The 27,660-nt window shown below is 41.3% G+C and overlaps 1 protein-coding gene across 1 annotated transcript; it reads right to left on the bottom strand.

The window, feature by feature from the left end:
- LOC104912132 (protein O-mannosyl-transferase TMTC1-like) lies at positions 1–27,446 on the bottom strand. The gene is made up of 4 exons (XM_019616355.1): positions 27,344–27,446; positions 25,961–26,064; positions 14,063–14,252; positions 1–141 (listed from the first exon to the last, which is right to left on the bottom strand). Exons 2-4 carry the CDS (start codon positions 26,029–26,031, stop codon positions 16–18), a joined length of 387 nt encoding a protein of 128 aa, XP_019471900.1. The 5' UTR covers positions 26,032–26,064; positions 27,344–27,446; the 3' UTR covers positions 1–15.
- Positions 27,447–27,660: the final 214 nt, after the last annotated feature.

Raw genomic sequence — 27,660 nt, 5'->3', positions numbered from 1 at the left:
AAGGAATTGCAATAGTTACCTCGGCATGTAAAGGACTCGCTCTGCCACCACAAATCCCACCCTGAAGAAGAGGTTGCTGGCTGGGATGAAGGGGAAAACCAGGAACAACAAGCCAACCAAAACTTCTTTGTGTTCCAGTTTCTGCAATAACACAAAATTAAACAAATATCAACTAAAAAAGTCCAATTTCATTCAACACTGCTTACCCTTATCTTCTGAGATTCTTATTAACAAAATAAGCAACTCAAATTCGTGTTCATATGTTTTGCATTTAAAGAAATTATTGCAATATACTGTTTTTCCATATTTATATAAAGTCTGTGCATCTGGTATGCCCAAAAAGTGCAAAATGTGCACAGCACACAGCATGCGTTACTCTTGTAAAGTCAATTCTTTGTATGCAGCTCTCTTGAGATACCACAAATTGCACCTAAGATACACTCCATTCTAGTAATAGGTTAAGTTCACAATGGTGTGAATGTATAAATTAACATGTCCATCACAGTACATTTGTATGTAAATATACAAGTGCACGTCACACACACAGACTGCCTGTATGCAATCCTAAGTGTCTATAACTGAGGAGAAGCTGTTCAATCAGCTACATTTTGTGTGAATAAATTAGCCCCAAATGGCATATTAATTTAGTCATTTTATCTCTTTCAAGACAACGCCCAAACTTGAAATGATACTTTCTCTCACAAGGTCTCTATACTCACACAGAGATGGAAATTTGAGATGTACTTATAATATATATATATATACTATATCTTTCACTTGAGCTCAGTTAGCATCCTTCACTGAGTTCATTTTAATGTTCCTCTTTGAGGAGAAATCCATTGCCACATGCAGTTTGAAACAACTGTGATTCACAGGGCTGACACAAAAATCTCAGGGTGCTGAAACCAACAGCATTCCCACTACCAAGAGAACAAAGCCTCTTTCGGCAAGTTTAGCTCTACCATTAGCTGCACCCCAAGCTATCAACTCATTTCACACTTTCTGCTGGTGATGTCAAGGGATAAAATCAAGCTAAAAGAAGTGCAGTATTAGGTCTGTAAAACCACCCAGCCAAAAATTCGTGCTTTCCTGCCCTGCCATACCACTGTGTCATCAGCTGCAGCAGCACTGTTCTGCATCCATTCAAAGAAGTCAAACTTTTGGAAACAGATGCAAGCAGAATAGCTTAATGGTTGCAGTACTGTCTAATTGTTTTGGGCAATTTCTCAACTTCGCAAAGCAAATTGAATTCCAAAGCTTTAGCTGTGGGAACCTAAATTCAGATATGTCGAATGAGATTTTCTAATAGTGGAGATGAGCCCAGTCAACTATGTGGGGCCACACAATAAAACCTCTCTTGCTATTGCACAACCAGAGACTGTGATGCTAATTACTGCAGGCTTAATTGATGGCTGAAATTCAGAAACCTCAGTATTAAAATGTTATACTTTGGAAAAGACTATGAACATTTTATATGGGTACAAAACATTATGTTGTATGTTGGAAGGCTAACCTGGCACACAGACACATAATAATCTATTACTACTACAGGATTGAACCATGATGCGTACTAAGTTTGTTTATGAGGACAGGATCTATCTTTTCTACCTTCGGACACCTAAAAGTTAGCCATTCAGGCTAGACTTAATATCTAATCCACCTCGTTAGACAGTGGGAGGCAAAAAGCTCACATGGCAAATGACTAAGCATCCTAAAGTACTACTGGTGTGACATAATACTCTGTAGGGTGTTCTTTTCTCCAGGCCCTGAGGAATTGGTTTTAGGTGGGACAGATTACATCTACTCAGCGTGTAACACTATCCAGATTGCCCAAATGTGGATCAGAGTGGTATTTCAGCTTTCACACAAGTACGAATGACAAGTGCAGTACTCTCATATCTTCTTAGACACACCAACGCTGTGTTACTTCTCACAGCCACTAAACAATAGTTTTTTCACACAGATTCCACTTACCAGTTTGTATCACCAACTTTAGCATGTGTGGTTTATGCCCTTTGAGGAACACATACCACCACATAAGCATTAATAGTTACAGAGACCATTTAGAAGGAGAAAAGAAAAAACGCTTAGATGGACTTTCATCTGTATAAATCTGCCCAGATATGTTATGGATGCCCTCTCCCTGGAAGCATTCAAGGCCAGGTTGGACAGTGCTTTGAGCAACCTGGTCTGGAGGAAAGTGTCCCTGACTGTAGCACGGGGGTTGGAACTGGATGACCTTAAAGGTCCTTTCCAACCCAAATCATTCTATAATTCTATGATTCTATGATAAAAATTAATCCTGAATGCCACAGAAAGAAAACAAAGTTGAAAAAATGTTTTAGGAAAAATAAAACCACCTTTTGAATACAAGTTTTCAACCAGCACCGGTTTCTATAAAGATTTCCACAGTTCTACACACTGAGCATTTGCCACAAAAAGGAAGGGGACCAACAGACTCTCCCACTCAGTATTCGTATCCTACTGAGCAGAGCGTTTGGAAATCCTCAAGTTAAAAAAAGACCTGATGTTGCTTTATAAGAGAGTCTTTTTTACCCTGACTGAACTGCAGGTTCAAAAACCCTGACTTCCACTGGGTCAGAGGAAACAGAAGGCAGGGAGAAGAGTATAATTCAAGTCTTCAGACTTCTTTATTAATACCTGACTTAAACAGCAGCACAATTACCTGTGTCTATTGTCTACTTTTTCAGTATGTTTAAAAACACAGATAGTACAGCCTTCCTGAAGTCACTGCAGAACCTGAAATATCTTATTACCAAAGCTGAAGCAGATACCATTCCATTAAGCTGACGAGCAGAGATGTCCAGTAATGGTCATTTAGGCTTGTAATTACAACAGAAAATTGGATAGAAAAAATAAGGGATTAAAAATTATTCCTCAATTCTACATGCAAATTATCAGTCCTTCCTCAAAACAAGCTCAGGACATATACTCCCATTTCTCTCCTGCTTCTTTACACCACCTTCCCTTCCCATCTTGTCTGGCCTAATTATGGGGCCGTTTGCTGCCATCACTACACTCTGTGTGCAGAGTCTAACAACGAAGATCCACAGGCACAGGAAGGTATATTGGGCTAATGCACAGAATGTTCCCTGATATATTCCTGCTTTAAAATGAACCCGCTATCAAATAGTTCCTCAGTTGTTGTTTGTTAAATCAGTAACTGGGAGAGCAACCTCTAGTTAACCTCTCTAGGAAGAACGCACTGTTATCCAAGGCTGCAGTGCTGCAGATAAGCAAAGGAAACTTAATGTTGGAAAAAGACAAATAAAACCTACACATCCAATGGGAGAAAGGAGAATGTGTTAGCTAGACCAAAAGAGAAAATGTTACTGTGCACCTTTTCTCCCTGCACAACAAGTCACAGCTCTTAGACTAATGCCATTGAGGGCTGCCAGCTCAGTCCCTCTGGCAGGGCTAAAAGACAGGAGCCCAGTGCTACAAGCCAGCTTCATGGAGAGGCAGAGCCCTCTGTAGTAGCACTGATTTCTGAAACAAGACATATCTGGTACCCAGCAGTGCCCTTGTTAAAGCATTTGGTTCAGGCAGAGGGTTTGTTAAGAAATGGTCCTTAAAGGCCTTTAGGTTTAAGCATGTGGGACTCAGTGTTGCTTGGCTGCATTTCAACTTTCCCATCATAGGAATGTGAAGTCAATATTTTTACATCCTTTTAAGGAACTGCTCTAACTGTGTGTCAAAATGGTACCCCAGCAAAAATAACAAAGAGGTCACTACATATTTGAGGCGGTAAACAACGTAAGTTGCCTTTGTTATTCTAAAACGAATGCACAAAACAAAATAAATGAAACCCAGTGGTTCTGTGACTTCCATTCTTGTTACATCCCTTACCATTCCTACCCCACATATCCCCCTAGGTGCACCATGCTAAAGGCCCCAGCCAGGCTTTTGCTGGTTCTTTGCTATGTGTGGTCATGCTGGTGAGCCAGGGGGTCAAACTGCTGAACTCATCCCATAGAGCTCAGTTTGGGGTTCTCTCCTCTACCTGGCCATTGACTTTTCCATAACATGTAAGCACACTGCCATGTCCCGCCAGGGAGGACTGGCCACACAGAGAACCTGGGCAGAAACAGAACGTGGGGCTGCAGGTCATCTGAAACTCATCTGTGGCCACTAATTTGGAATTTATACTGGATAAATAGTTACCTTAATGACAGCCAGATCTTATTCCCCACCTCCCTAAACAGCTTGTACTGGTGTAAAAACTTAGTGCCTACGGATGGATCAGACACTAAGCCTAAACCAGCCCTTGCTCAAACTCAAGAACTGCCAGTTCTCCTCTTCCAGCCTTGTGAAGATTAGATGTATGGCATGCGTTCCTGCACACCTGCTCACCTAGGCAGCACAGGGAAACAGAAAAAAAGGACATGTTGAAAGGATCTTGTGTAACACAAAAGGACATGTTGAAAAGATCTTGTATAACACAAATGATAACGTTAGAGAGCTGAAGCTAATGGCAAAAAGTTTCATAGGATACTGTTTTTTCTCCTTTATTCTTTTCCCTATCAAAATTTACTCCGCAGATTCCCCTTTTTATTCCCCCTTCTCTAAAAGGGGCTGAAGATTTACATACAAGGAGACATGCAAGGCTGGGTGGCACAGGAATGCCAGAGACTGGTACTGTTAAGGCATTAGGAAGAGACAGCAGGAGGACCATCAATTGAACACAAGCCACAAGGAGATATCCTTCACATTTTGTTAAGATAACAAAAACAACTTGTAGTTCTACATTTTTCACAATGCTTTGTCATGGAAAAAAATAAAGAAAGAAAAAGAGAAGAAAGGAAAAGAAATATCAGGACCTTTTATTTGGTTGCTGACTTATTGTATAAACACTCAGGTCATCTAAGCCACTTATAAGACAGCTGAGCTAAACATGGGATAGCCAGCATCTTACAAGTGCACAGAGCAATAATAAAAGATTTTAAAGAGTGGTAGACAATTTTGTCTTTCTTTTTTTCTTTAAGATGAGACATCTAGGACACAAATTAGAGAACACTTCATTCATTTCACAGAGAGACATCTCCTTTTTTCTTAAAAACCATACTTTCTCTTGGAAACATTAAGCTTTTCTTCCTACCTATCACAGAGTTCCCTGGAAGGAAAAAAAATACCCTTGAATTAACCTTAAATTATTCCTTTTGTTAAAGACAAAGTAGCTTTACAACAGAATAGCATTCCTTACAGCAGTTAGGTTGGTGAGGTTTCGTATCTGTAATTATGATTAGGCATTGTTTATATTGTAACCACAATCAATAAAGAGGAATTTTTAAACCTGTTACTTTTCATACACATATTGAAGAACTGAACACCGCCATGCCATTTCCCAAAGGGAAGAGAAAATACTATTACACTGTCTCCGACAAAATAGCAAAGAATCACTCCCAGGTCAAAAGACATCAACACAGCAATAAATCTGAAAAATTGTTTCCTTGGCAATTGGGAGGAAAAAGGAGGAAAGACTCAAGTTTACAACTCAAAGAGAGGTTCCACAGTATTACATGTAAGACATGCCTGAGCTACAAATAAACATCTGCTGACTACTGCTAGATCATAAGCTTCTGCAAGCCACTGCCCATGAAGTACAAGTATAGGATTTACACAGATTACTTTGATATATCTGTCCAATTCAGGACTTGCATAAAGCCACCAGTAGTAAAGTGCTGCCCGAGGTGCCAGATCCATTAAGTCTGACATCACGGTGGTGAGACAAGTGTTCACATCTCCAGCACCTCCAAGAGCTGAGGCACCACGGAGCAGAGCTACAAGGACAACCTCCCTTGTGTCTCAGGGAAGGTAGCAGCTGGGCAAACAACTTCAAGTTCTGTTATACCTTGAAGTATTTCTGAAGGTGTTTATAAATGCTTGCCTGTTTGGTGACAGACAAATGGGTTTAATGGGTCCTCCTCTATGTTTATTTTGAGAATCAGATAAGTACTTCTACACCATTAAGATCTAACTCCTCCATGGAATAAACACTTCCCATCAAAAGCATAAACCACCCTCTTTGAGTGAACTCTGGATGGTCCACTGCAGATGTGATGTGGTTGGAACACTGGACTGCAAGTGCAGAGAAGCAAGCATACAGGAAAATTGGTAGTTGCATGGCTGTGTAAAATAGTAATAAATGCTATTACATATTTTCAAATGCTTAGAGGCTGGTAAGGTGAGCACTCCATCAAACAAGACAGAGATTCAAAGAAACTCGAAGACTCTGTAAATCACAGATTATAATTCTTCAGTTTACTCCTAAATTAGTGGGAAGTGCTTAGTGAAGACCATTCACAAACTTAATCCATCTGTTCCTTTTGGATCAGCCATTTGTGAAGCCACAAGCAGCTCTGCAATGTGACGCTTCACCAGCCTGCATCCAGCCACCAGCAGCATCTCACATGGCATGTGGTCAAGATTTGCAGTCTTCTAGTCTTTCACTTTCCATGTAAATGGTATTAAAGATAAAAGGGGCTGAGTTAGAAGCACATCAAATTCACTGCATATTCGTGAGTAAATGGTAAAAAGCAAACATAATAAGCTAATTGTGTGGTGAAGCACAGGATCAGGTTGCCCAGAGATGTGGTGGATAGCCCATCCTTGGAGATACTCAAGGTCAGGCTGGATGGGGCTCAGAGCAACCTGATCTAGGTGTAGGTGTCCCTATTCATTGCTGAGGAGTTAGACTGGATGGACTTTAGGGGTCCCTTCCAACTCAAACATGATTCTATGATTCTAATCAGGATTGAACTCTAGGGATTTACTCCTTCACAGGAAGAAATCTCTGTTGATGGAAAGCCAGTAGAACCAAGCACCAGGTGCTTCCCAGTCCCACATCACTGCTGCAGACACAGAGAGGTGATGGATGGCAGAGCTGAACTGTGTCCCTTGTGCCATCAGCATGGTCTCCTTTAGGTCAACAGCAAAAATCAGGATGGGATGCATAATCTATCTTCTGTGGCCAAATAGGAGAGCACTAGAGAGCTACAACTGCTTTTTGCACTGCTGCAAAATGTTAGGTATCTGAAAATACACAGGATGGTCTGAAATTACAAACATTTGGTAAGGCAAAGGGAAGTGCCTTTGCCTTACCAAAGTAAGTTAGCTCTGTCACTGAGCTTAATTTACTTGCTCCTACAAAAAGGAACAGTAATTTCTGTAATCATTGCAATTTATCAGGAGTTGTATTCTTTCATCTCATCAGAAAAAAAACAACCAAACAGAAAAAACAAGTATCTTCAGTAGTGCCAGCTGCCTGAATGCCAGGCTTAGCAAATCACTGTCTTCTTAAAATAGCTTGATTTTTCTTTAGTGATCATCTAGCTGTGGTAAAATCATATGTCGTTACTACTGACTAGAATCAAGCAAATTCTATACTTCACAGATAGTCCAAAGCCACAGAGACCTCCAATGCCATTTTGACCACTTCTGCTGACTGCCTATTAACCACTTGACATGTTGGTTCCATTTCTGTCATTCGGTGGCAGAACCAAAAAGTACTCTGCAGTTCAGCAGCCACAGTATCTATGCAGGAGCCGGTGCACAAGCGAACAGAAATCAGTCAGAAACAGATCCAAAGCCTCTGGAAGCATCACTGGCTCCCTAATCATGGATTAGCTGAAGAGAAATCCTTGTCAGATATCTTACATTATCCTGATGAGACTGGTGACTTTCAGTTTTCAGGAAGAAGCAAGTTCTGGTCTTTATCAGTACATAAAACAAAGCCTCTTTGCCGGGAATGCTGAAAGCACCTAAAAATTCCATTTATATCAGAGGAAACTGCGGATACTCAGCAGCTCTGGAGATCAGGCTCTCAGCTATGTAATAAAGCAGAAAGTAGTCCTTTCCTCATCCCCATAACCCACAGTAGGGCACAGAATTGTATTCTATAGATATTTTGATATTATAGTAAAATTTTGATATTAACTATTTCCTTTTTCCCCATTCACCTCAGCTCCCCATCCATTCAGATGTATGTTTACAGTCTTTCTTACCGAGACTGCTAAAATTCCCTGAAGAAACAAGCTCATTTTCCAAGTCCCTAATCTGTGCAGCCCCTAATTCCATTTCATGAGCTGATTTGAGCAGGATACAGGAGCACACATCTTTAAAACAGAAATGGAACATTCCAATGGAAAGTCAACAAATTGCTCCAGGAACTAGAAAAATGCTTTTGACCGTGTGGTTGTTTTTTCCTCCCCTTTTTATTCCGTGACTGCAATCTGCTTCACTACATGGAAAAAAGAAAAAGGTAAAATTCAAACATATGCACATCGCTTGTGATATGTACAAGCACAACCACTGCAAAATAAAATGCTTGTGGCGGGTTTGCCCTTGAGAGGTAACGCTGAACAAGAAGATCCAAATAAAATCACACAACAGTTTGTCTCCATAATGTTTAACCAGATCAACTACAAGCAATGAGTGTTATTATCAGTCCCACCTATGTATTCCTTGGTACTTATTCCATTCTCCCTTTCCTTCTCAACCCTGCTATTGTGCCACTCCAAAACCTTTCAGCTCTGAGCGGGCCTTGAAATACTAACTGAAACCAGAAGAAGAAAATGGTAGCAAACAAAAAGACCATTTCTGAAAATACAGTAATTCATGCTAATAAGCTGAGCATGGCAGAACTAATCACCCCTACACAAAGTATCTACCTAGCATGACAAAGCCCTGCAGGAGTTAAGAGCCCATTTGGTGAAATGCTGAGCATCTTCATGGTGAGCAAAATAAGAGCTGCCTCAGATATGGCTTTACTTAATCAGAGTGCCCCACTCCAAACCTCTCATCTCAACCACCTACCAAGAAGAAAAATCTGATAGAAAAGCTATTTTGGCAGTTCCTGCATTTGCTTTTTTAATGCAGGACAGCAATAACATACTAACAGATGAAGGTTTCCTTTGCTCAGTTTGTTGAGAAGCACCCTTGGAAGGCTTCTGTGTGCCTGCAGCCCCCGCTGGGGCTCCGCAGCTGATCCACTCACAGCATCCTGCAGAGCAGAGGCAGCACACAAGGCATACTGAGAGCCAGCACAGGGCTCCCCGTTTCCTGCAGCTCTCGCCAAGCACAGTCTTTCTGGCTTATTACTCTCTCCCTCAAGCAAACATTAACAAGAGAAGCAGCACAGAAAAACCGCGCTGCTAAGGATTAAGAACATCAGTCCTGACCTTCTCTGTGTGGAAGGAATTCAAGTGGGCCCTCAGGAAAATGAAAGCAGGATTTATTTTAAATGGACCTTTTATGAAAATGACTGTGGTTTCCAACTCGTCAGATAGACTCAGTCAATAAATAGCCTTATTCACCTTGCAGTGTCTTTGAAGCAGGTATTGTTCTGGGAGTGTTGTGGAATATGAATTTTGCAGGGCGTACTTTCCAACCGTGCTGTTACTACTGCAGAATATTACAAAAGGCGATTGTTCCCCAGAAAGGTCCATAAGCTGTGATTTATTAATGAAATACCAAATCTGGGAAACCAGGCAAAGGTCTCAGGAGTGCAGAGTAAAGTAAATAGCACGAGAGAATACACATAATGAGCGCTTGCAAAAGCAACAGAAACACGAGGAGAAGACACAAATGCATTCTCCTCCCTGATGTTATCAAATGTTGACAGCTAAGAAATATAGTCTGTGAGAGGCTCAAGAATATGCTTAGAAGATATTCATACATATAAAGCTCTGGATAAATGATAATAGGATGTCAATTATGGCAAGAATTAAAGTCGTAATAATTTGGTATAAAATGCCTTGTCTTGGCTAAGGAGCACTATGCAGAGAAATGCAGAGGCAGCATTACCTTAAAACTAAAATTATCTCTGAGTAAAAAAATAACGAACTGTAGCATATAAAAGAACAGAATAATAATATATATCTCAGTTGCGTGCAATGAATATAAACCAAAAATCAGCACAACTTCCTGTGCCATACTTAGCAATTTCATTACACAGCAGCCAAGCGCATTCTTTAGAACAATATGTTCCTACAGGATACTAGAGATTACATTTTATTATTGATGTGAAACATAAGAAGCACTCCCTCCTAAGATATGAACAAACTGTTGCACATGACTGTTCTGCAGAAGAAGGGAAGGGTGGTTGGCCACCATAAGGTACCTCAGTAGCACTGGTCTAATGCCAAGACGAGGGCCAAACTGTATAAATTGCCCCAGACTTGTTGGGTACATTAGTCACTACTCTGAGTTAGTTTTCCAGATCACCTTGGTCAAAATTAGCCCATGAGACACACCTGAGTGTCCCCTCTTTCAGCCCTCCCCGTGGCTGCACCTGGTTGAGTGCTGGTACCATATAGAATGTACAGTCTAATCCACTGTGTGCTCTGCACATACACTCACAGATACAACAGGACAAACTGCATTTTAATCACACTGCTAATTAAGCAGCAACCTCAAAATGCCATGCACAGTGGCATTTCAAACATCTGAAGGGTTTTCCTTTCATGCTCATTGACTTATTATGACATGTCAAAGAAATAATTGTCATTCCGACGACACGCAAAAAATTGTCCTCTCTAGTTCACTAGGTGCTCACCATTTCTTCCAGTATAGAAAGGCAGTGCTATGGGCCTCTGGTTATGTTAGTGGCCATTTGATGCATTCCATGGATTATTCCTTTGGCTTTGCAATCAGCTTGCTTGGCAACCAGAACGAGACAGTGGTTCAGCCATTTCAATGACCTTAGCTGGAAAACATACTAATTAGACACAAAGCTGGAAAGACACCAACTCCACTCCTTCGGGCTGGGGCTGGCTTTGAAAATGAACAATAATCAAAATTCATTGTCTTTTTTTCCCCAACTATTTCTCTGGGATGTGGGCATTTGCTGTAATGCCCCCTGCTTTATCACACTGGAGATGACATCAGTGTCCTTTACTCACACAGGAGACTGCTGCAGTATGTTAAGGAGCACGCCTTTCCTTTAGTCCATCAGACTTCCTGAAGATTGATTGTCATGTGTGACAGGGACAAATACAGTAAGACATGAGCCCAACTGTGCACCTAAACACTGAAAAGCAGCAGGTCTTTCTTGGGGAACTGCTCACAATGCTCCTTCCATTCTCTTTGGCCAACATGCAAGAGATTAGCACTACAGACACGAAACAACCCAGTGAATGAAAGTTGTATATAAGGAATTCATAAAGAAATTTTTAAAGTGGCTTCCTCATTGTTTAAGAAGGAAATCAACAGTAAAACTGACAAATACAAGGGGAGAGGTTTCTCTCTCCAAACTGACAAACTCAATATCTGTCTTCCATTTCTGCTTTTCCAACATAAGAACTCTATCCAGTCTAGAAACAGACATATATCAAGCCAAGCACTTATGGGTGAAAATCTTGCACTATTTATTTCCCTTTTTGAGGTATAACAACATTCACAAAGTGAAATGGAACAAGACAGCTCCATGCCTTAGATGTCCTTTATCAGCATCCCACATACATGCCAACAGGGCTATTACCCTAGTTACAAAAGTCAACAACAAATTAGCCCTGTTTAAAATTCAGTGGCAACAAAAGGCAGAAATCCAATACACGCATTCTCTAATTACATTCCATGTAATATATTCTGACAGTCTCCTATGAGCTTGTTTTGTGGATACACACACCACCTCTTGCCACTGGATAATTATGTTCACTGCATAAATGTCTTCAGTTCCAATAAAACCAATTCTACCATTTCCAGCCTCCATGCCACAGGAAGAGTTCATGCCAATAAGAAAAGAATATGATGTTTCGTCCTCTCTTGCCCATGCACACCTACACACTCAAAGAAAAGATGCACAGACTATTTCCTTGCTCACTCTAAAACCATTCCTGAGAAAACTGCAAGCTGTTACTTCCAGGTTGAATTTTACAATGAAAAAGGAAAGAAAATGGCTGTTAAGACAGTTCAATGAGTCTGCCCCAGGAAGAAAGAAGGACTTCTTAAACTTTACGAAATGTGAAAAACCAACTGACACATCTCATGCTACCTACAAACTGCAATGGTGCAATGTAGTTTGAGGGGGGCTTGATAGAAGGATAGTCTTCTCGGGTAAGCAATGCTAGAATAAAACCCACTCTGTTGCAGCTGGAAAGAAGTTTTCTTAAGAGCCTAAATATCATGCATCGTACCTGCAGTTCAAGCATCCTAAACTTCACTGCAGAAGACGTTCCTGAGCATTCCAAGCAATTTATTTCTAGGAAATGTCTCTCATACTGCTCAGTATTTCAGTCATGCTCACACCACCTAACCCCCTAGCTGGGTCGTTATGAGTGTAACTAAAACTAAAGTGGAAAACAGCTTCAGAAATTTAGAATCTTCCTAAAAGCAGAATGTTTCAGATGCTTCTAGAGGTAGGCATAGCATGTCCCAGTTGACATCCAGGAACCATTAATGGTTCCATGTTCACAATAGTTTTGCTGGGAAACTGGTTGAGTTGAGGCTGAAGAACTTTGTCAAGAATATGTAATTATTCTAGTTGTACTTGCATTAGATACAAAAGTAGACTGCTTCAGATCCAATTCATTCCATGTCTGCAGTTTTCAACAGCAAGCAGAAGAGAATCTACATCATGAATTTCAAGGTGTTCAATAAGTAGATGCCTGGAGAGTGAAATTCACTTTGCTTAAGGAAATGTTAACAGTGGTTAAAATTTAAAATTATCCTTACAAAAAAGAAAAAAAAGTTTTAAGTTTCAAATCAAATAGTCATATTCATAAATCCATACAGAATTATTTTGCCTTTAAAAAAGGAGTAAAAATGTGATAAAATCCAGACATTTAATGCACAAAGTGTTTTGAAATACTTTGTTTTGGATTTTGACAAACGACAAATAATTTAGCTACCCAAAGGAATTCTGCTGGATTACCATTTTACCCACATAAATGTCTTTGCATGATTCTGAAATACTTTTTCCCAGCAAACCGGTGACATTAATCTTGCACACAGTACCAATTCCAACAACAAGTGAAGAAATAAAAAGCACCTGAAACTTCAAAGAATGTGGGATAAGTTTTTTCAGAAGTGTTCAGTGCTGGGGTAATGAGAATTTTATCATTAACTTCCCTAGAAACAGGATTAGGTCTAATACAAACACTTCTGGGTATCTCTAGCAGTGAGTAATGAAAGAAGAAGGAATACAAGATGATGTACAACCTGCAGGTAGAAAAAGTGAATACCTAACAGAGTATTTTCCAGTATTTCCCATAGAGCACCTGTCAGTGTATAATCTAAATTAATGACACTGCAGTCTCAAACCATTTGGTTCATTTTCTGCTCTTATCAGGAGCACAGAGAAGACTGTTGGAGTAGACTGAAGCATATGTACGACCTGCACATCTTAGCATAATAAAGACATTAAAAACTTGTTACACCTCTGCTATTTTTTTCCCAAAGAAACTTCCACAACAGAACTGCAGAAGGAATAGTTAGCAACTCCCTACACCATACAAAGATTCTCTTCTTTGCCAGTCCATATCTGATCTCTGGCCCTTCTCGAACCTGCTACACCCTCACTTTTATTTCTGTAATAAAATTAACAATAGATCTGAAATGCTGGAATTCAAAGTTTGGCTTACCAACCAGATCATTTATGCTAAATAACATTTTCCAGATCATTTCAAACTTCCTGTATTCTGTTACTTTGCTGACAGGGAACCTTCTCATCAAGATGTAACCAACACATGTTCTAAAAGCACAGCTAAGCTACTGGTACAATAATAGATTTCATTTTCAAATAGCTCTGCAGATATCAGTCCCCAGTCCTGTTTGTAGCAAGTGGGAAAGAGCCTTCCAACTATGGGGCAGGCTGAAACTTCACCGGGGTTTGGATCAGTCACTGTATGTAGGATCATGGGCCAAGTTTTGTCCTCAAATCAAACCAATTAGAGACTGACACATTCAACTAGTCAGATATGGTATGTTTTTCCATCTCAACCCAATTTCTTTGGGAGGAAAATTGGTGCTTACAATTTCAGCCGAAGCTTAGGAAACAAAAGGTTTTAAACATAATGCTGAATTGCATCTCTTTCTGTGCTACCTTGAACGCAGCTAGGCAGTGAAGGCTAAGTAACACCAGCACCAGCACCAGGAAGACAGTGGCCAAGTTCCTCACATCCCAGACAGACTCGACCAGAGGGATACTGCCGACTTGCCAGTCATAGCACAGGGTAATGGGTGCCAGCAGAAGCCACGCATTGAAGGCCAGGAGGTACGAGTAAGTCAGAAACCTGCAAAAGAAAAAGGTAACATAATACACGGGATGACCACCAAAACCACGAAATATTTTCCTTATACCAAAAACAGAGCTGAATTCATTCTGACTGAGACTTTGGTATTTACTAGTTACTAGAAGGAAGCAAATAAAATAGCTATGCACACACAAGTAACACTGTTATCTCTTTGATAATAAAGACATGCTAACATAGGTGGGAGGAACTTCAACAGATGATTAAGATCAATACCGGATATTCAGCCAATCCCAGGTGAGCTTATTAAGGCAGGGGACAGCCATAAAAGTGAGAAGTAGGGAGCCTTTTAAATTGTTGTAATCTTTATTAATTGATATTCCCAATACAGAGAAAACTAACAGAGAATGGAAATAAGGAACAACACTACCCTATGGCAAGTACGCAGGACTTTCAGAAGTCTGAACAAGAACAGCAAACATGCAATCAGGTTAAAGAAAAAAGTTAAAAACCAAAAGATAAAGCATCCCCTCTCTCCAGCCTTCTACTTGGCCACTACTTGCCACAAAAAGTCTCTCCCTCAAACTACATCTACAGAATTTCAACTATGTATGTACGCAAAAGGCTGGAGCTTATTCCCTTAATCACAAAGTCTAGCAAGCAGAACTGCAAGAGCCTTCCTTAGCATGCAAATGAAAAAGTTCACATTGTGCAAAGCACAAAAAAAAAAGAAAAAAGAAAAGGAAACACTGAAAAGAAATTAATGAACAAACAAATAAATAAATAAATAGATCCTGCACGGGATTTCTTCCACCTGAGCCTGCTTTGGCTGTTGTTATCACACCCAGTTGCCATGGTACCTTAGTAGGTTTATTAAAATGATAACAAAGGATCCCCAAGAGATGTAGAGCCATGCAAACAGAATTGCTTCATTTGCCACTTACAAGGCCACCTCTTTGGGGTCAAAATGCAGCCTTTCTAACAGCATTATACTGTATTTGCCGCAAAAGGGGTAAGATATGGAAGCAGAATGTGATTTCAGGGAATTGGGATGGAATTTTTCAGGTGGGTATGGGGATGGGACAGGCCTACATTTCTGCAGAAGAATTTTCATATAACCAACAGTTAGGATACCAGTTTCCCTTCTCATCTAAGAAAAGAACATATCCAGCAGCACAGCAACCCAAAATAAAGGAGGCTTCAATAGCTGAAATAAAGTGTAATTGTAAAAAGTGGAAAATGCTCGTGCCCATTTCCACCCAGGTCTTTCTAAGTTCACAATTCTGATGGAAAATGACATATTCCTACATTTTTAAAGGTTTTCAACAGCTCAGCACACTTCTCTTCCATTCCTTCATTTTCTTCCCCAAGGTAATAAACAAGGAAAAAAGTGAGACAAAATTCATTTTCAATGTCACAGAACTAGAGATTAGAAGGATGATTTCTATTTAAGAAAGCATTCCTCAAAAAAGCAATGTAATTCTACTCAAACTCTTCTTTAAATTTTGACTGTTTGCTATTTCTAAAGAAACAAATATGTCCTTTTACTTATTTATTTTTTTAAGTCCCCAGGCCAATCCTTTCTGGTCTGCATCACTGAGAAACCCAGCAACTCAAAACCTGATGTAGCTTAATCACATTTCGGTGCTCTCAGAGAAGTTATACACGGTGTGCCCAAACCTCTGCTTGGCTGGAAAATCCAGCAGGATTCTGTATCAACCTTAATAAAATGACAGTCCAGAAAAGGCTGCCAACATCTATTTACAGTTACTTAAAAGCCAAACTAAGATCCAGTGCATATCCATTTACATCAATCTGAATAATGTCACGGCATATAATATTTTTACAAGTGTGTATTTTAGGATTTTCAGAAGCACTGAGTTAGGTTTCTATTTGATGCCTATGGAGAGGCAAGTTTTTGGAATACATGTCCTTTTATGCTCTGCATATGAGCACTTTAAATAATCATGATGATGGTCAAGGAATTTGTTTAACAAGTCACAATACACACCAGAAATCTTCTCTTGCTTTCTCAGACCACGTTTCCATACAGTGAGGTGGACTGAACACTGGCTGAATGGCCAGATCAACGGGGTAGTGCTCAGTAGTGCAAAGTCTTGTTGGGGCCCAATAACAAGCAGAGTCCCTCAGGGGTCAATACTGGGCTCAGCCCCATTTAAATTCTTCAGTAACTATCTAGATAGTGGGGTAGAGTGCACTCTCAGTAAATCTGCTGACACAAAACCCGAGGGAGTATCAGACTCACCCAAAGGCCACACAGCCATCCAGAGGGCCCCTGACAGTCTGGAGAGGTGGGATGACAAAAAACCTCATGAAGTTCAGCAAGAAATGCTGAGTCCTGCACCTGGAGAGGAACAGCCCCAGGCACTAGGACATGCTGGGTGCAACCCAGATGGAAAACAGCTCTGCAGAGAGGATCTGGGGGTTCAACACCAAGTTGAACAAGAACTAGCAATGTGCTCCTGCTGCTTAAAGGCTAATGGTATTCTTGGTTGCATTAGTCAAAGTACCACCAGCAAGTCAAGAGCAGTTCCTTCCCATCTATTCAACAGTTGTAAGGCTATGTCTGGAGTATTGAGTCCAGTTCTGGGTGTTCCAGTGTAAGAGAGAAGTGGATGAACTGGAAAGAGTCCAGTGGAGGGCCATGAGGATTACAAAGGGCCTGGAGCACCTTTCCCATGATGGGAGGCTAAGAGCTGTGACTATTCAACCTGAAGGACAGGAGGCCCAGGGGGATCTCATCAGTGTCTGTGAAGATCTGAAAGCTGGGTGCAAAGAGGACCAAGCCAGGTTGTTTTCAGTAGTGCCCAGTCCCAGGACAAGAGGCAGGGAGCACAAACTGGAGCACTAGAGGTTCCTCCCAAACAGCAGGCAGTTGTTGTGTGTGTTGTGTCTGTGTTGTGTGAGTGATGGAGCACTGGCACAGGTTGCCCAGAGAAGTTGTGGAGTCTCCTCCCTGGAGATCTCCAAAGATCACCTGGACATGAATGAGCCTAGGCAACCTGTTCCTCCTTGTCTAAGGAGGAGTCTCAGACCATATAACCTCCAGAGATCCCTTCCCACCTCAGCCATTCTGTGATTTCAGGCAGGAAGAAGTGAGAAGGCATTTTGGACCTTGCAAACTATTTCACATAAAGGCAGACTAGTCATTTTTCTGCATCTTCACTGATTAGACAGGAGCTGATAAATTGTTATGCAGCACAGAAGAAATAAACAGTTTTGCTGCCACAGCAAATCAAGTCATTTAGCAGATTTTAAAAGGAATTCAGGATAGTCAGATCAGTGAGTGTTAAAGATTTCTGATGGAAGGTTCGGTCAAACTGCCCTGGGAGATGAGAAGAAGACTCCGGGAAAAGGGTAAGTTTGTAACCAAATCTCTTTCCCTGTGCCTGAAGTATTTTCATCCTCCTCAGAAGCCATATGTGCAGCTCACAGCCAGGGGTAGCTCCCAAAGGAGATGGACAACTGCCCTATTCCATTACAGCACTAATTAGCATCTTAAATACGCTCTGCCAACAGCGGTGAATTATTTTAAAGCCTGCGACAGTCATTACTGTCTACGCACAGCCAACTGGTTCTCATCTCCAGACATTCTACTGAGAACCCTTGGCTAGCTCTCTTGACTGCTAAGCCTGAACGCTCTCTCTGAACTTGTATGTGCCAAAAGCAGACATGGAAAGCAAGTCCCAAGAGGCTGCTGAGCGACTTTAGCATGACTTCTTAAGCTGCAAGAAAGCCTCGAGTATGAAAGTCTGGATATGCTTTCAGCTTTGGTAACCCATCCTTGAACGTGATTGATGGCTGTATAAAATAAAGCTGTAGAAACGATCGCTATTCTAGGTACTAGAAATAGAAAAATAACAGGATGCTAATAATAGAGACTGACAATTCTGTCAGTGCTGCTTTTACTTATGGATCTCTAAAGCACATGATATTTCTCTACATCCACTTGTCTCTCCTCTCACAAAGCTAACTAGGGAGAAATCTAAATGCTGGAGAAATGTTTGAAGAACATTCTCCCCAAAGCTGAAACTGCAAGCAGAGAATTTGCAAATTTTGAAGACTTGAAGATTCATGGGATGATTTCAGAAACTAATTATGTTTCAGCAGCCTACCTGCGAAAGGTTACAGAAGTATTTTCTTTTAATTAGTTGACTAGGTGGATTACCTTTTAAATTACTGATCTTCTCTATATTGCTTTTCATGTCTCCTAGAATTCCAGGGGAGAAAAATCCCTGCTATAACATCTATTATCTATTGGCTAATGCCAGACAAGACAGAGTATTACCAGTGATTGGTAGAATCTGACTCTTAATTGTCAACCAGTTTTCCCCCAGGCTGGTTAACAGCATTTGCATTACAGCAGAGTCATTTCTTATTTGCAAATTGAACACAGAAATCCATGTTTCAGCAGGCATCCAACGTATCTTTTTCCTTCTCAGAATCTCTGGCATATACAGAAAACCACAACTTCTCCTGTAGGTAGCAGGTGTTGTCATGGCAATCCAGTTTGTTTAGCTTTAACTTTTTTAGTTTAAATGTACTGTTGCATATTTTATTTAACATAAATACAGGATGATTTGTATCGAGAACCTGTAGCAGAAAACCACCATCTCAACTGATTGCTTTTGCTGCAAAAATGAAATAAAGAGCGCTACTTAAAGCCATAAATAATATAAAAATAGTTGAGGTTTTATCTGTTACCCTTTGCTGTAACAGAGACTAACAAGCTTGGAAAAGCTCTAGTTTCAGCTCTGTCAAACTGGGAGACTAGTTAAATACACATACACAAATAAAAGAGAGATTTATAGAAATCTATGAGGAGCTTTATCTGCTATTTGATTTTGGAACGTTTTAAGCTTTTTTCCCCTCAGTTCCTAGGGACTGATCTATAGATTTCCTTGCAAATCTGTGCTACATGATGATTGATCACAAGATGCAGACCATTTGCTGTCAAGGCTGCATGAGAGTGCAGATGCCAGTGACACTGTTTGTTGTAGGTGCATACAGTGGTGCAACCTACCGCCTTGCCCATTCTGGGACAAGACATCATGTTCCTGATAAGTAACAGGGGCCTTCCTTATTCCCAAAGGCCCAGAAGGGTATACACTCACAAACAGAAGTTTTTACTGCACTGGTAATTTTAGCAAGGCAAAGACAAGAGAAAATATTCTCCCAGTTGGGAACAAGAGGGACCTATCTAGAAAACAGGTGAAGAAGTGCACTAAACTGGTATTTGGGAAAATGAGGAGTTGTATGAAGAAGAGAGGATCTCAAACAGAAGCAGGAAGAAGATTCCTGATGTTGTTAATGATATTCTTCTAAATAAGGCCTATGCATTGCCAGGTGCTCAGAGAGGTTTCAGCTCAAGTAAGGGTGAGAAGAATGCCTTTATTAGGGAAAAGAGCTTCTCACTTGCATTAACAGCTGAACTGACTTTAGCTCCAAGCTCTCTTCATTCTCTACAGAGCCCTAAAGCCAAACGTACTTGATGAGCCACTTCACATTAATGTTCTAAGACACATGGCTGCAATTATAACCAGGTGATATCATTTAGGGGGTACTGTCTTAAAATTGTATGTATCTGCCCTTCCCCTAGGGAGCTGCCAGTCCAATCACACTTTCCCACATGAGTTTATTTTCCTGATCTGTACATTGTTAGCCTAAACATTTTCTTTCCATAGCCTTAGAAGAAAAATATCACAGTGTCTATCCAGCACATCCTGTGACAGTGGAGTAAGACTACACAAACAACAGACAGACCAATTCCAATTTGACATCCAAATCCAAGCATCAGCTAGACAGAAAATACTGCTAACTGGGAAAACTGCCCGTGCATTCTCCTTCATCAAAACTCTCACATCTAAGGGAAAAGAGCTGCCAGTCAGGAGAGGATGGGAGCAGAAAAGTACTGACAGCTGCAGCCTGAAGAAGAACAAGGTAACTTCTCTGGCAGGTGGGGTGGTATGCAGCAGGGGCACATGGGGAAAGGCAGATAATATTGTTCCAAAAAGCTTCACTGCCTGAAGAGCTCTGATCCAGTCTCAGGTTGTTTCTTTGGCTGAATCTGAAAAATGTTAAATTCTTCAAAAGGAAAGACTTTCAAAGAGCTTGCACATATCCCTTAGAACCTGAGCCTGCTGTGAGAGTCGGAGTACTGGAAAACCTGGGATAGATCTCATGATCTCACTCGATTTTTCCTCTCCAAGAACAAAACATGTTTTGCCTACATGAGTTGATGGCCTCTGCTTCAGCTGCACTCCCTTCTTTCCAAACACCGGCTTGCAGTAGGGAGGGGATTGTGGTGGAACTGGAGCATCAGGGAGTGCCATGGCCCACTGAGATGCCTCTCCAGCTGACTTTCAGAGCAGCGCTATCTACACCTGGGTTTGTTCCTTAAATCAAGAAAACTAAGAGAAATGATGAAATCTTTCACACAGCTCTGAGAAGGCAGGTTCCTCTCAGAATATAATGCTACTGTAGGTTGTCATTTGCTTTGTAACATCATCTTCCAGATAGATGTCAACTTCTAGCTGCAGATGTCCCTGTCCAATGCAGGGGAGTTGGACTAAATGGCCTTAAAAAATCCCCTGGAATTCAAACATTTCTGTGGTTCAATTCTATGATTCTCTTTTTTGTTTAGCTGCAGGCCCTGAATTCTGGGTGCCTATCAATATTGCACGTATTATGCTGAAGATGTTAAGTACCTTTGGGCACACAGAAGAAAGCCCTGACAAAATAGGCAGACCTTTTCCACTTAGGAAGCATGTGAAAACCTGGCTAATTAAAGGCTGATACATTGCAGGGGTCTGTTTTAATGCCAGCTCCTAGCCCGAGGTTAGTGCAAATTGCATACCAGAGGAGTTGCTACACTTTATTGCCTCAGTAGAATGGCTGGCATCGGGACCTACATCCCCAGCACAGGTCTGCCGTGTGCCTCTCTGTAGTTCATTCCTGCAGATGTTACAGCTGGGATGATTACACGCTTTGCTCAGAAAACAGTCACAGGCCTGTATGTAAAGGCATATGTGCCAGTTTTTATGTATTTCTTCAGCTTTCTAAGGGACTGAATTCTCATTTACATGTTTGAAATACCAAAGAAATGCATAATGCTAGCTTAAAGAGTTCAACCATAGGACAATGCTATCTCAAGGCAGAAATGCATTAACTATTTAATGCAACAACACAAACAAGCCTACTTTATGACCACAGTGAGCAGCCAAGGAACATCACAAGGCAAATGCCAGAAGCTGTTAATATAACTTGACTCCCAGAGATACAGTTTGAAAGAAACACATTTACTTAGTCTGAAATTACTAGCAGGATTTAGTATTTCACACACCTTAAGACATGTTGTACAATGGACGTTTTTCCTTGGTGTCTTACCATGGTGTTAGTAATACAATCTGTTTATTCAAAGGCCTCCTACTTCTTTCCTCCTCAAGAACAGCAGAATAAAGAGACGTGCTAAATGTCTGAAGCATGACAGCTCACCACTCAGTGCCCTGCTAACACTCTAACTGCACTTCAGTACACTGTTTGCACAAAGCTGGGTAGCTCTCCATTGCATTCTTTTTCAACTTACATCTAATTCGAGCAAGAATGGTGGAAGAGATGTATGGAATTGTTTTCTTTATTCAACTGCTTTCCCATAGCAGATTCTGGGATGGCAAGTCACAGTGAATGAAAGTCTGTTTTCTTTAGATTAGGTCACTAGAGAAGCTACTTCCCTTCTGTAGCAAACAACAGATTGTGTGGACAGGCTGTAATGGCAGCACTTAGGAGTAACAGGATTCCTAACACCTTCATTTCTACTTCAGCTGAGAGAGGGAGTGATGGACAGATTTTTCTTCGTATCACCTTTGCCAAGCAACATACTGGAGGACAGAGAATGCAGCTTTCATTTATCTCGGTATTTGTCAGTATTATAAAATCCAGTACCTAGCAGCATTCATATTTTGACTTTCAAAGCACTTATTTGAATCCCCATTTATATGTAATTGTAATGATGGTAATCTAGTGAACATACTGAACAGATTTTTTTTGAGATTGAAAGCTGTCTCTATTGCATACTGTTTCTTCTTCCAAAGGTTGAATCAGTTCTCTGTCTACACTGTTCAAGATTGGAGATAGGTTTTCCAGAATATATGGTGATTTTCCAGGGCCAAACTGGATTGCAACAAAGGTCTGCTCAAAACAGGATCCTCTCACCAACAGTGACCAAAAATTAATGCCAACAAAACATACAAAAAAAGCACAAGGAGATACTTTTTTCCAATTTCTAGATACCAGGATGTCCCCAGGTTAGATTAAGTTTCTGCATACTTAATAGCCTGCTTATCTGTTTTGTGTATGGTTGTATTTTTGTTTTTCCTTAAGACTTGGTGAATCTCTCTTTGAGCCCATGTGAGCATTCAGCACACATATTACATTCTGTGGAAACAGCTCCCCAACTCAATTACCTGTTGCAAACCACCTCCTTGGCTTGCTTTGAACCGGTTCTCTTCTCCTCTCTATTTCATATACAGTATTTTCTTCATGCTCACCTACTCTGTACAATCACAGACATAGAATCATAGATTCACGTAACTATTTGAGTTGGAAGGGACCCTTAAAGGCCATGTGGTCCAACCCCCCCCTGCAATGAACAGGGACACCCACAGGTAGATCATGTGTTCAGAGCCCCGTCCAGCCTGACCTTGGGTGTCTCCAGAGATGGGGCATCCACCACCTCTCTGGGCAACCTGCTGCAGTGCCTCATCACCCTGACTGTAAATACTTCTTCCTTATATCCAGTCTAAATCTCCCCTCTTTTAGCTTGAAACCATTTCCCCTTGTCCTATCACCACAGACTCTGCTAAAGAGTATGTCTCCTTCTTTCTTATAGACCCCTTTAGATACTGAAAAGCCACTCTTAGCTCTCCCTGGAGCCTTCTCTTCTCCAAGCTGAACAGCCTAAACTCTCTCAGCCTGTCCTTGAGGGAGGGTGTTACATCCCTGGGATCTCTTCTGTAGCCCTCCTCTGGATGTGCTCCAACAAGTCCATATCTCTCTTGTAATGAGGACTCCACACCTGGACTCAGTACCCCAGGTGAGGTTTCACTACTGCAGAGTAGAAGGGCAGGATCACTCCCCTTGCTCTGCTGGCCCTTCTTTGGATGCAGCCTGAGATATGGTTGCCCTTCCTCACACCCTCAGTCATGTAATTTATATTACAAGCACTGTAACAGCTGGCAAAATCTGACCTCATTAGCCAATGTTTTTTCAAACCCAACCATAGCTTATGCCCACCTCTAATCTTTGCCACCCTCCAATAACCCCTGGCAGTCTTCGGACAAATCCATCTGCACAGCAAAATAGCTGACACAGAAGGCTTGCAAGAGTTAACAATATTCCTTTGGGTTCATCTTATGTCAGGCAAGTCCTCAACTCCAGATCTAATTTCATGCATTTCACAATGACTGCCACATATTTCTAAACTACTTGGGTGTTTTTTTTTCCCATTTTTTAATCCATTTGTTGATATCAGCCTTCCTCCTAGCTCCACAGATTTGGCAAAGTCTTAAAATAACTAACCTGCTGAATACCATAACATTTACCCTGGCAAGGCATGCACAGTAACCACATTTCCAGTTCAGAGCAAATAAAGACTTTTGCTTTCAAATAGAAACTAATGTCTGCCTTCAAAACTTCACGTAAGCTTCTCACACTAGCTTCTCATAAGCTGCTGCTTCAGGTGTCCACAAGAGGAGCATGAACTGCTCAGCAGCTTCTCCAACTCTGGACCATAACAAAAATCTCTCCTATGTGACAGGACATCCACCAGCTGGCCAGGTGACCATGCATACCAACAGCTACCTGGATCCTGAGTACTCACTCATTCTGACTGGTCTTGAAAGCCCCACTTCCACCTGCTTTGCAAAAAATTTGCCACCCTTGCTGTCCAAAAACATACCCTATAGTACCATCCAGACTTTAGGGGTTGGTACTATTTCAGCAGAGAAAATTAGAAAGCCATAGAACAGCTGCCCAGTTGGCCTTGCTAAAGGAATGAGCTTTCTGCATGGAAAGCATAGGCCTCTGAGTAAATTGGCTAAAATGAGAGTTAGCATCAACCTCAGCAAATGTGGAAGATCCAGGCTAACTGCAAGGTTTTAGAATCCCTTCAGAGAAACAGTAACAGTCTTCCCTTGGAAGAGCTTCTGTCATGACTTTTCATGATGTGTGGAGCAGACAGGTGTTGCTGGACTGCACGTGAGGCCAGGGAGGAGCTCAGCCAGCAGCCCTCTCATAGTCCCTCAAGAAGCTGTCAAAAAAATCCACAGCACAGGTGGCAAAAATAGGCATTGTTTTATACCCCCAGAAGCTTAGCTTTGGGATTTAAAAACCTTCTCCTGTCATTATAAGATGAAAAGAGACAAGTACATAAAAGACATCTGCAGCACAAAATAAGTAATTGGAATCAGCCCAGGATCACTTAGGACGTTATGACCCCCACCTTAGCAGAAACATATCAAAAAGGGACAACACCAAATCCTTCATGCTGTGCTGCTCAGTCTGGTATTAATGACCCTGCCAGAAATACTGTGAACAGATCAGAGCTTTCCAAATCAGACAACGTGCCTCCTGGAAGCACTTTTAGCCTTGATGGTAATAGGAGCTGTTGTCACATTATCATAAAGGTCTCCCAAATGAGATCCAGCCTGACTCTGCAGCAGATGTTGAATAAGAATTTCTTGATCTTAACTGGTGGCTCAGCTGAAATTCTGCTGCTGGAATTAAGAGCCACTGAGGTCAGAAAATGACACTGGAGGACCACTCCCATTTCATGTGGGACATCAGGAATTTCCTCCAGAAGCCTCCAAAGCATCTTTCCCCTGTTTAGTAGCAAACCAGAACAAGCAATTTATGCATGTGGTCCTGTCTTAAGAGGAAGTCAACTTCCTAGTATCTTCTTGGAGCACTGGTCTGGCTAGGTCTAGAAGGAAGAGCCACATCACAGCAGCCACTGGCCTGATGGTCAGGTCCAGCAGAGCCAGAGGGATGCTGCACCTTAAACTAACAATACGCCAGGTCCCAGGCAAAGAAAAGGTCATTTTTGCCTTTAAGTATATGTTTAAGTATAATAATTAAGTATAATATTTATGTTTAAGTATTTATGTATCATTTGAAAAACAGAAATAAAATAACAGAAGTTTCTTAACACACGTTTTTAATACCCACAGCAGCCCATCCTGCTGAAGCTAAAAATGTGCACTAGAAGAATAGTACTCTATGCCAGTAGGATCCTGGTTTCCACTTTCACAGTCCTGATCAGCCACTCATATTTCACCAACAGGCGTGGTCATGTCCCTCCACGTATAAACTTCAGTTGATGCCAAAACTGAACATTTATATCCCGTATCTAGGGAGCAGCCAGTTTGAATGCTGAAGCCTCAGTCACTGGGCTTCACAATCCCATGCTCAGACACTTAAACGACTCATTTTGGGCTTTGCATAAAAACAAGCCCAGAGCTTTCAGTAAGAAAGGATGCAACATAATTCCACAGGAACTAGAGCGTGTTTTGGGGTTCTGATTGTTTTCTATTTTAGACAGAGCAATAAGGAGAAGCAATTAAGGCAACAAAACAAGTCTTCTCATTTACCATCTGTAATATATTTTAGTGCAAAGAAAAAATAATGTCATGATTACAGTTTTGCAAACTTTTGTTTGATTAATTTTGTTGTACCTCGTCAGCAAATAGGGTGAAAATGAAGCTGGATTGTCCTGTTCTGAAAACATTGGCATGGATCCTCCCATTATCCAGAGACGGAAATACAAAATGAGAATCACCTTCAAAGAAGAACATCTAGGTTAGTAATGTGCTGCTAAATATTTGTTTTGATAGTTCTCTTGGCTCTATGCTGTACTCAGAAGACACTCAGCTCAGCTGTTTAGGCAAAATTCAATTTTCTCATCCTGTGCAGGTGGCAGAATTTAGCTCTGAGTTACGTTCACCTTCCTGAGCATCTGAGCCTGCTAGGCAGGGAAGAGTTGTCCAGAGCCTGCATGACTGAGGGGCAAGATGTTTCTGTCTAAGACAGTCGAGCCCACTCTGGCTTCCCAGTCCAGTGCAATCCCCAGCCTCATTGCCCCAGATTTCCAGCCCAGCAGCCACCACATCCATGCACACCACATGCTGTGGTGTGCATGGAGCCCAGCAGCACAAAAACTCGCAGTGTAAGGGAAGAGCACTAATCTTCTGGGCATCAGCTAGAAGGCTATGAATATGCATATGTTGAATGTGGCAGCTCTCAGCATATTGCCTGGTCCTCCACGCCCCTGATCACATGTGCACTATTCAGAGGAACCAGCTTATCACAGCTTCCCACAACAAAGGCAGAATTTCAAAGGACAAATTCATCACCCTGTTGTGGCTCCGTCTCAGTGGAGGTTAGCCACTGACCTCTAACTAAATACAGAGGAAAATACAGGGCTCATATCTTAAAAGCTATTATTATTCACTCATGCTGGCACCGGTCTAAGGACAAACTCCACCTATATTTTTCATGCTGTGTAATCCCAATCTTCGGAAGGACTTCTGTGGTTTGGCATTTCACCACCTCTCTGGGAACCACTTGTCACTGCAGGACAGGCAGGGGGATTTGGCTCCTCACGAAGGAATTGTACACCCAGCAGATCCACATGGTGGTGGTGGTGGGTTTCTCCCCAGCAACACGTCAAGTGCTGCTTGGAGCACACCAAGAACAAGGTATTTGCAGACAGAGCTGTTCTGGCAACCGACCAAGCCCTGCTATGAAACTAAAGCACGCCATAAAAGTCATGACTTTCCACTCAGCCCAGCACCACCAATTTCCCTGTATTTAGGGCAGGAAAGGCTTATAGATGATTATGTAGTTGTAATGGCAACCACTATAAATTAAAAGAAAATCTGAACCAAAAACACAACAATAGTTTTGTTTGTGCCCAGCTGAAGTTTTCTGGACCATTTTCCAACACTAACTTTGCTTAACATCCACCACCTCAGCTTTCTGACTCTTTTGGGATACTACCACACAATGCTCGTTCTTGTCACAAACAGAAACACATGGTCAAGTCCATTCGTACTTACATAGCTTATTACCAGAGCAGCTCTCTTCAAAAAAGGTCTTGCAGTGTACAAGAAATTCTCATTGTTATTTGCAGTCAGGTAGCTGAAATATAAGGAAACAAATAATTTTTAAATACTCTGAAACAGTAACTTATTTTTCAGACTGGAAGAAAGTTATGCTTTATTTTAACCACCCTCAAATACCTTGCTGTAACAATGAGACCCCTTCTATTCTTCAAAGCCCTTTTGAGGTTAGAATTACACTTGTAAAACAGAAATTACTTGAAATAATACATGCTCTAAGACATTGAAGTTTCCCCCACAAAATCTGTGGAGTT

The sequence above is a fragment of the Meleagris gallopavo genome, chromosome 1, assembly GCF_000146605.3.
Source record: "Meleagris gallopavo isolate NT-WF06-2002-E0010 breed Aviagen turkey brand Nicholas breeding stock chromosome 1, Turkey_5.1, whole genome shotgun sequence".
NCBI lineage: Eukaryota > Metazoa > Chordata > Aves > Galliformes > Phasianidae > Meleagris > Meleagris gallopavo.
Note: the sequence above shows the minus strand (reverse complement) of the source record. Positions and strands in the feature narration are given on the sequence as shown.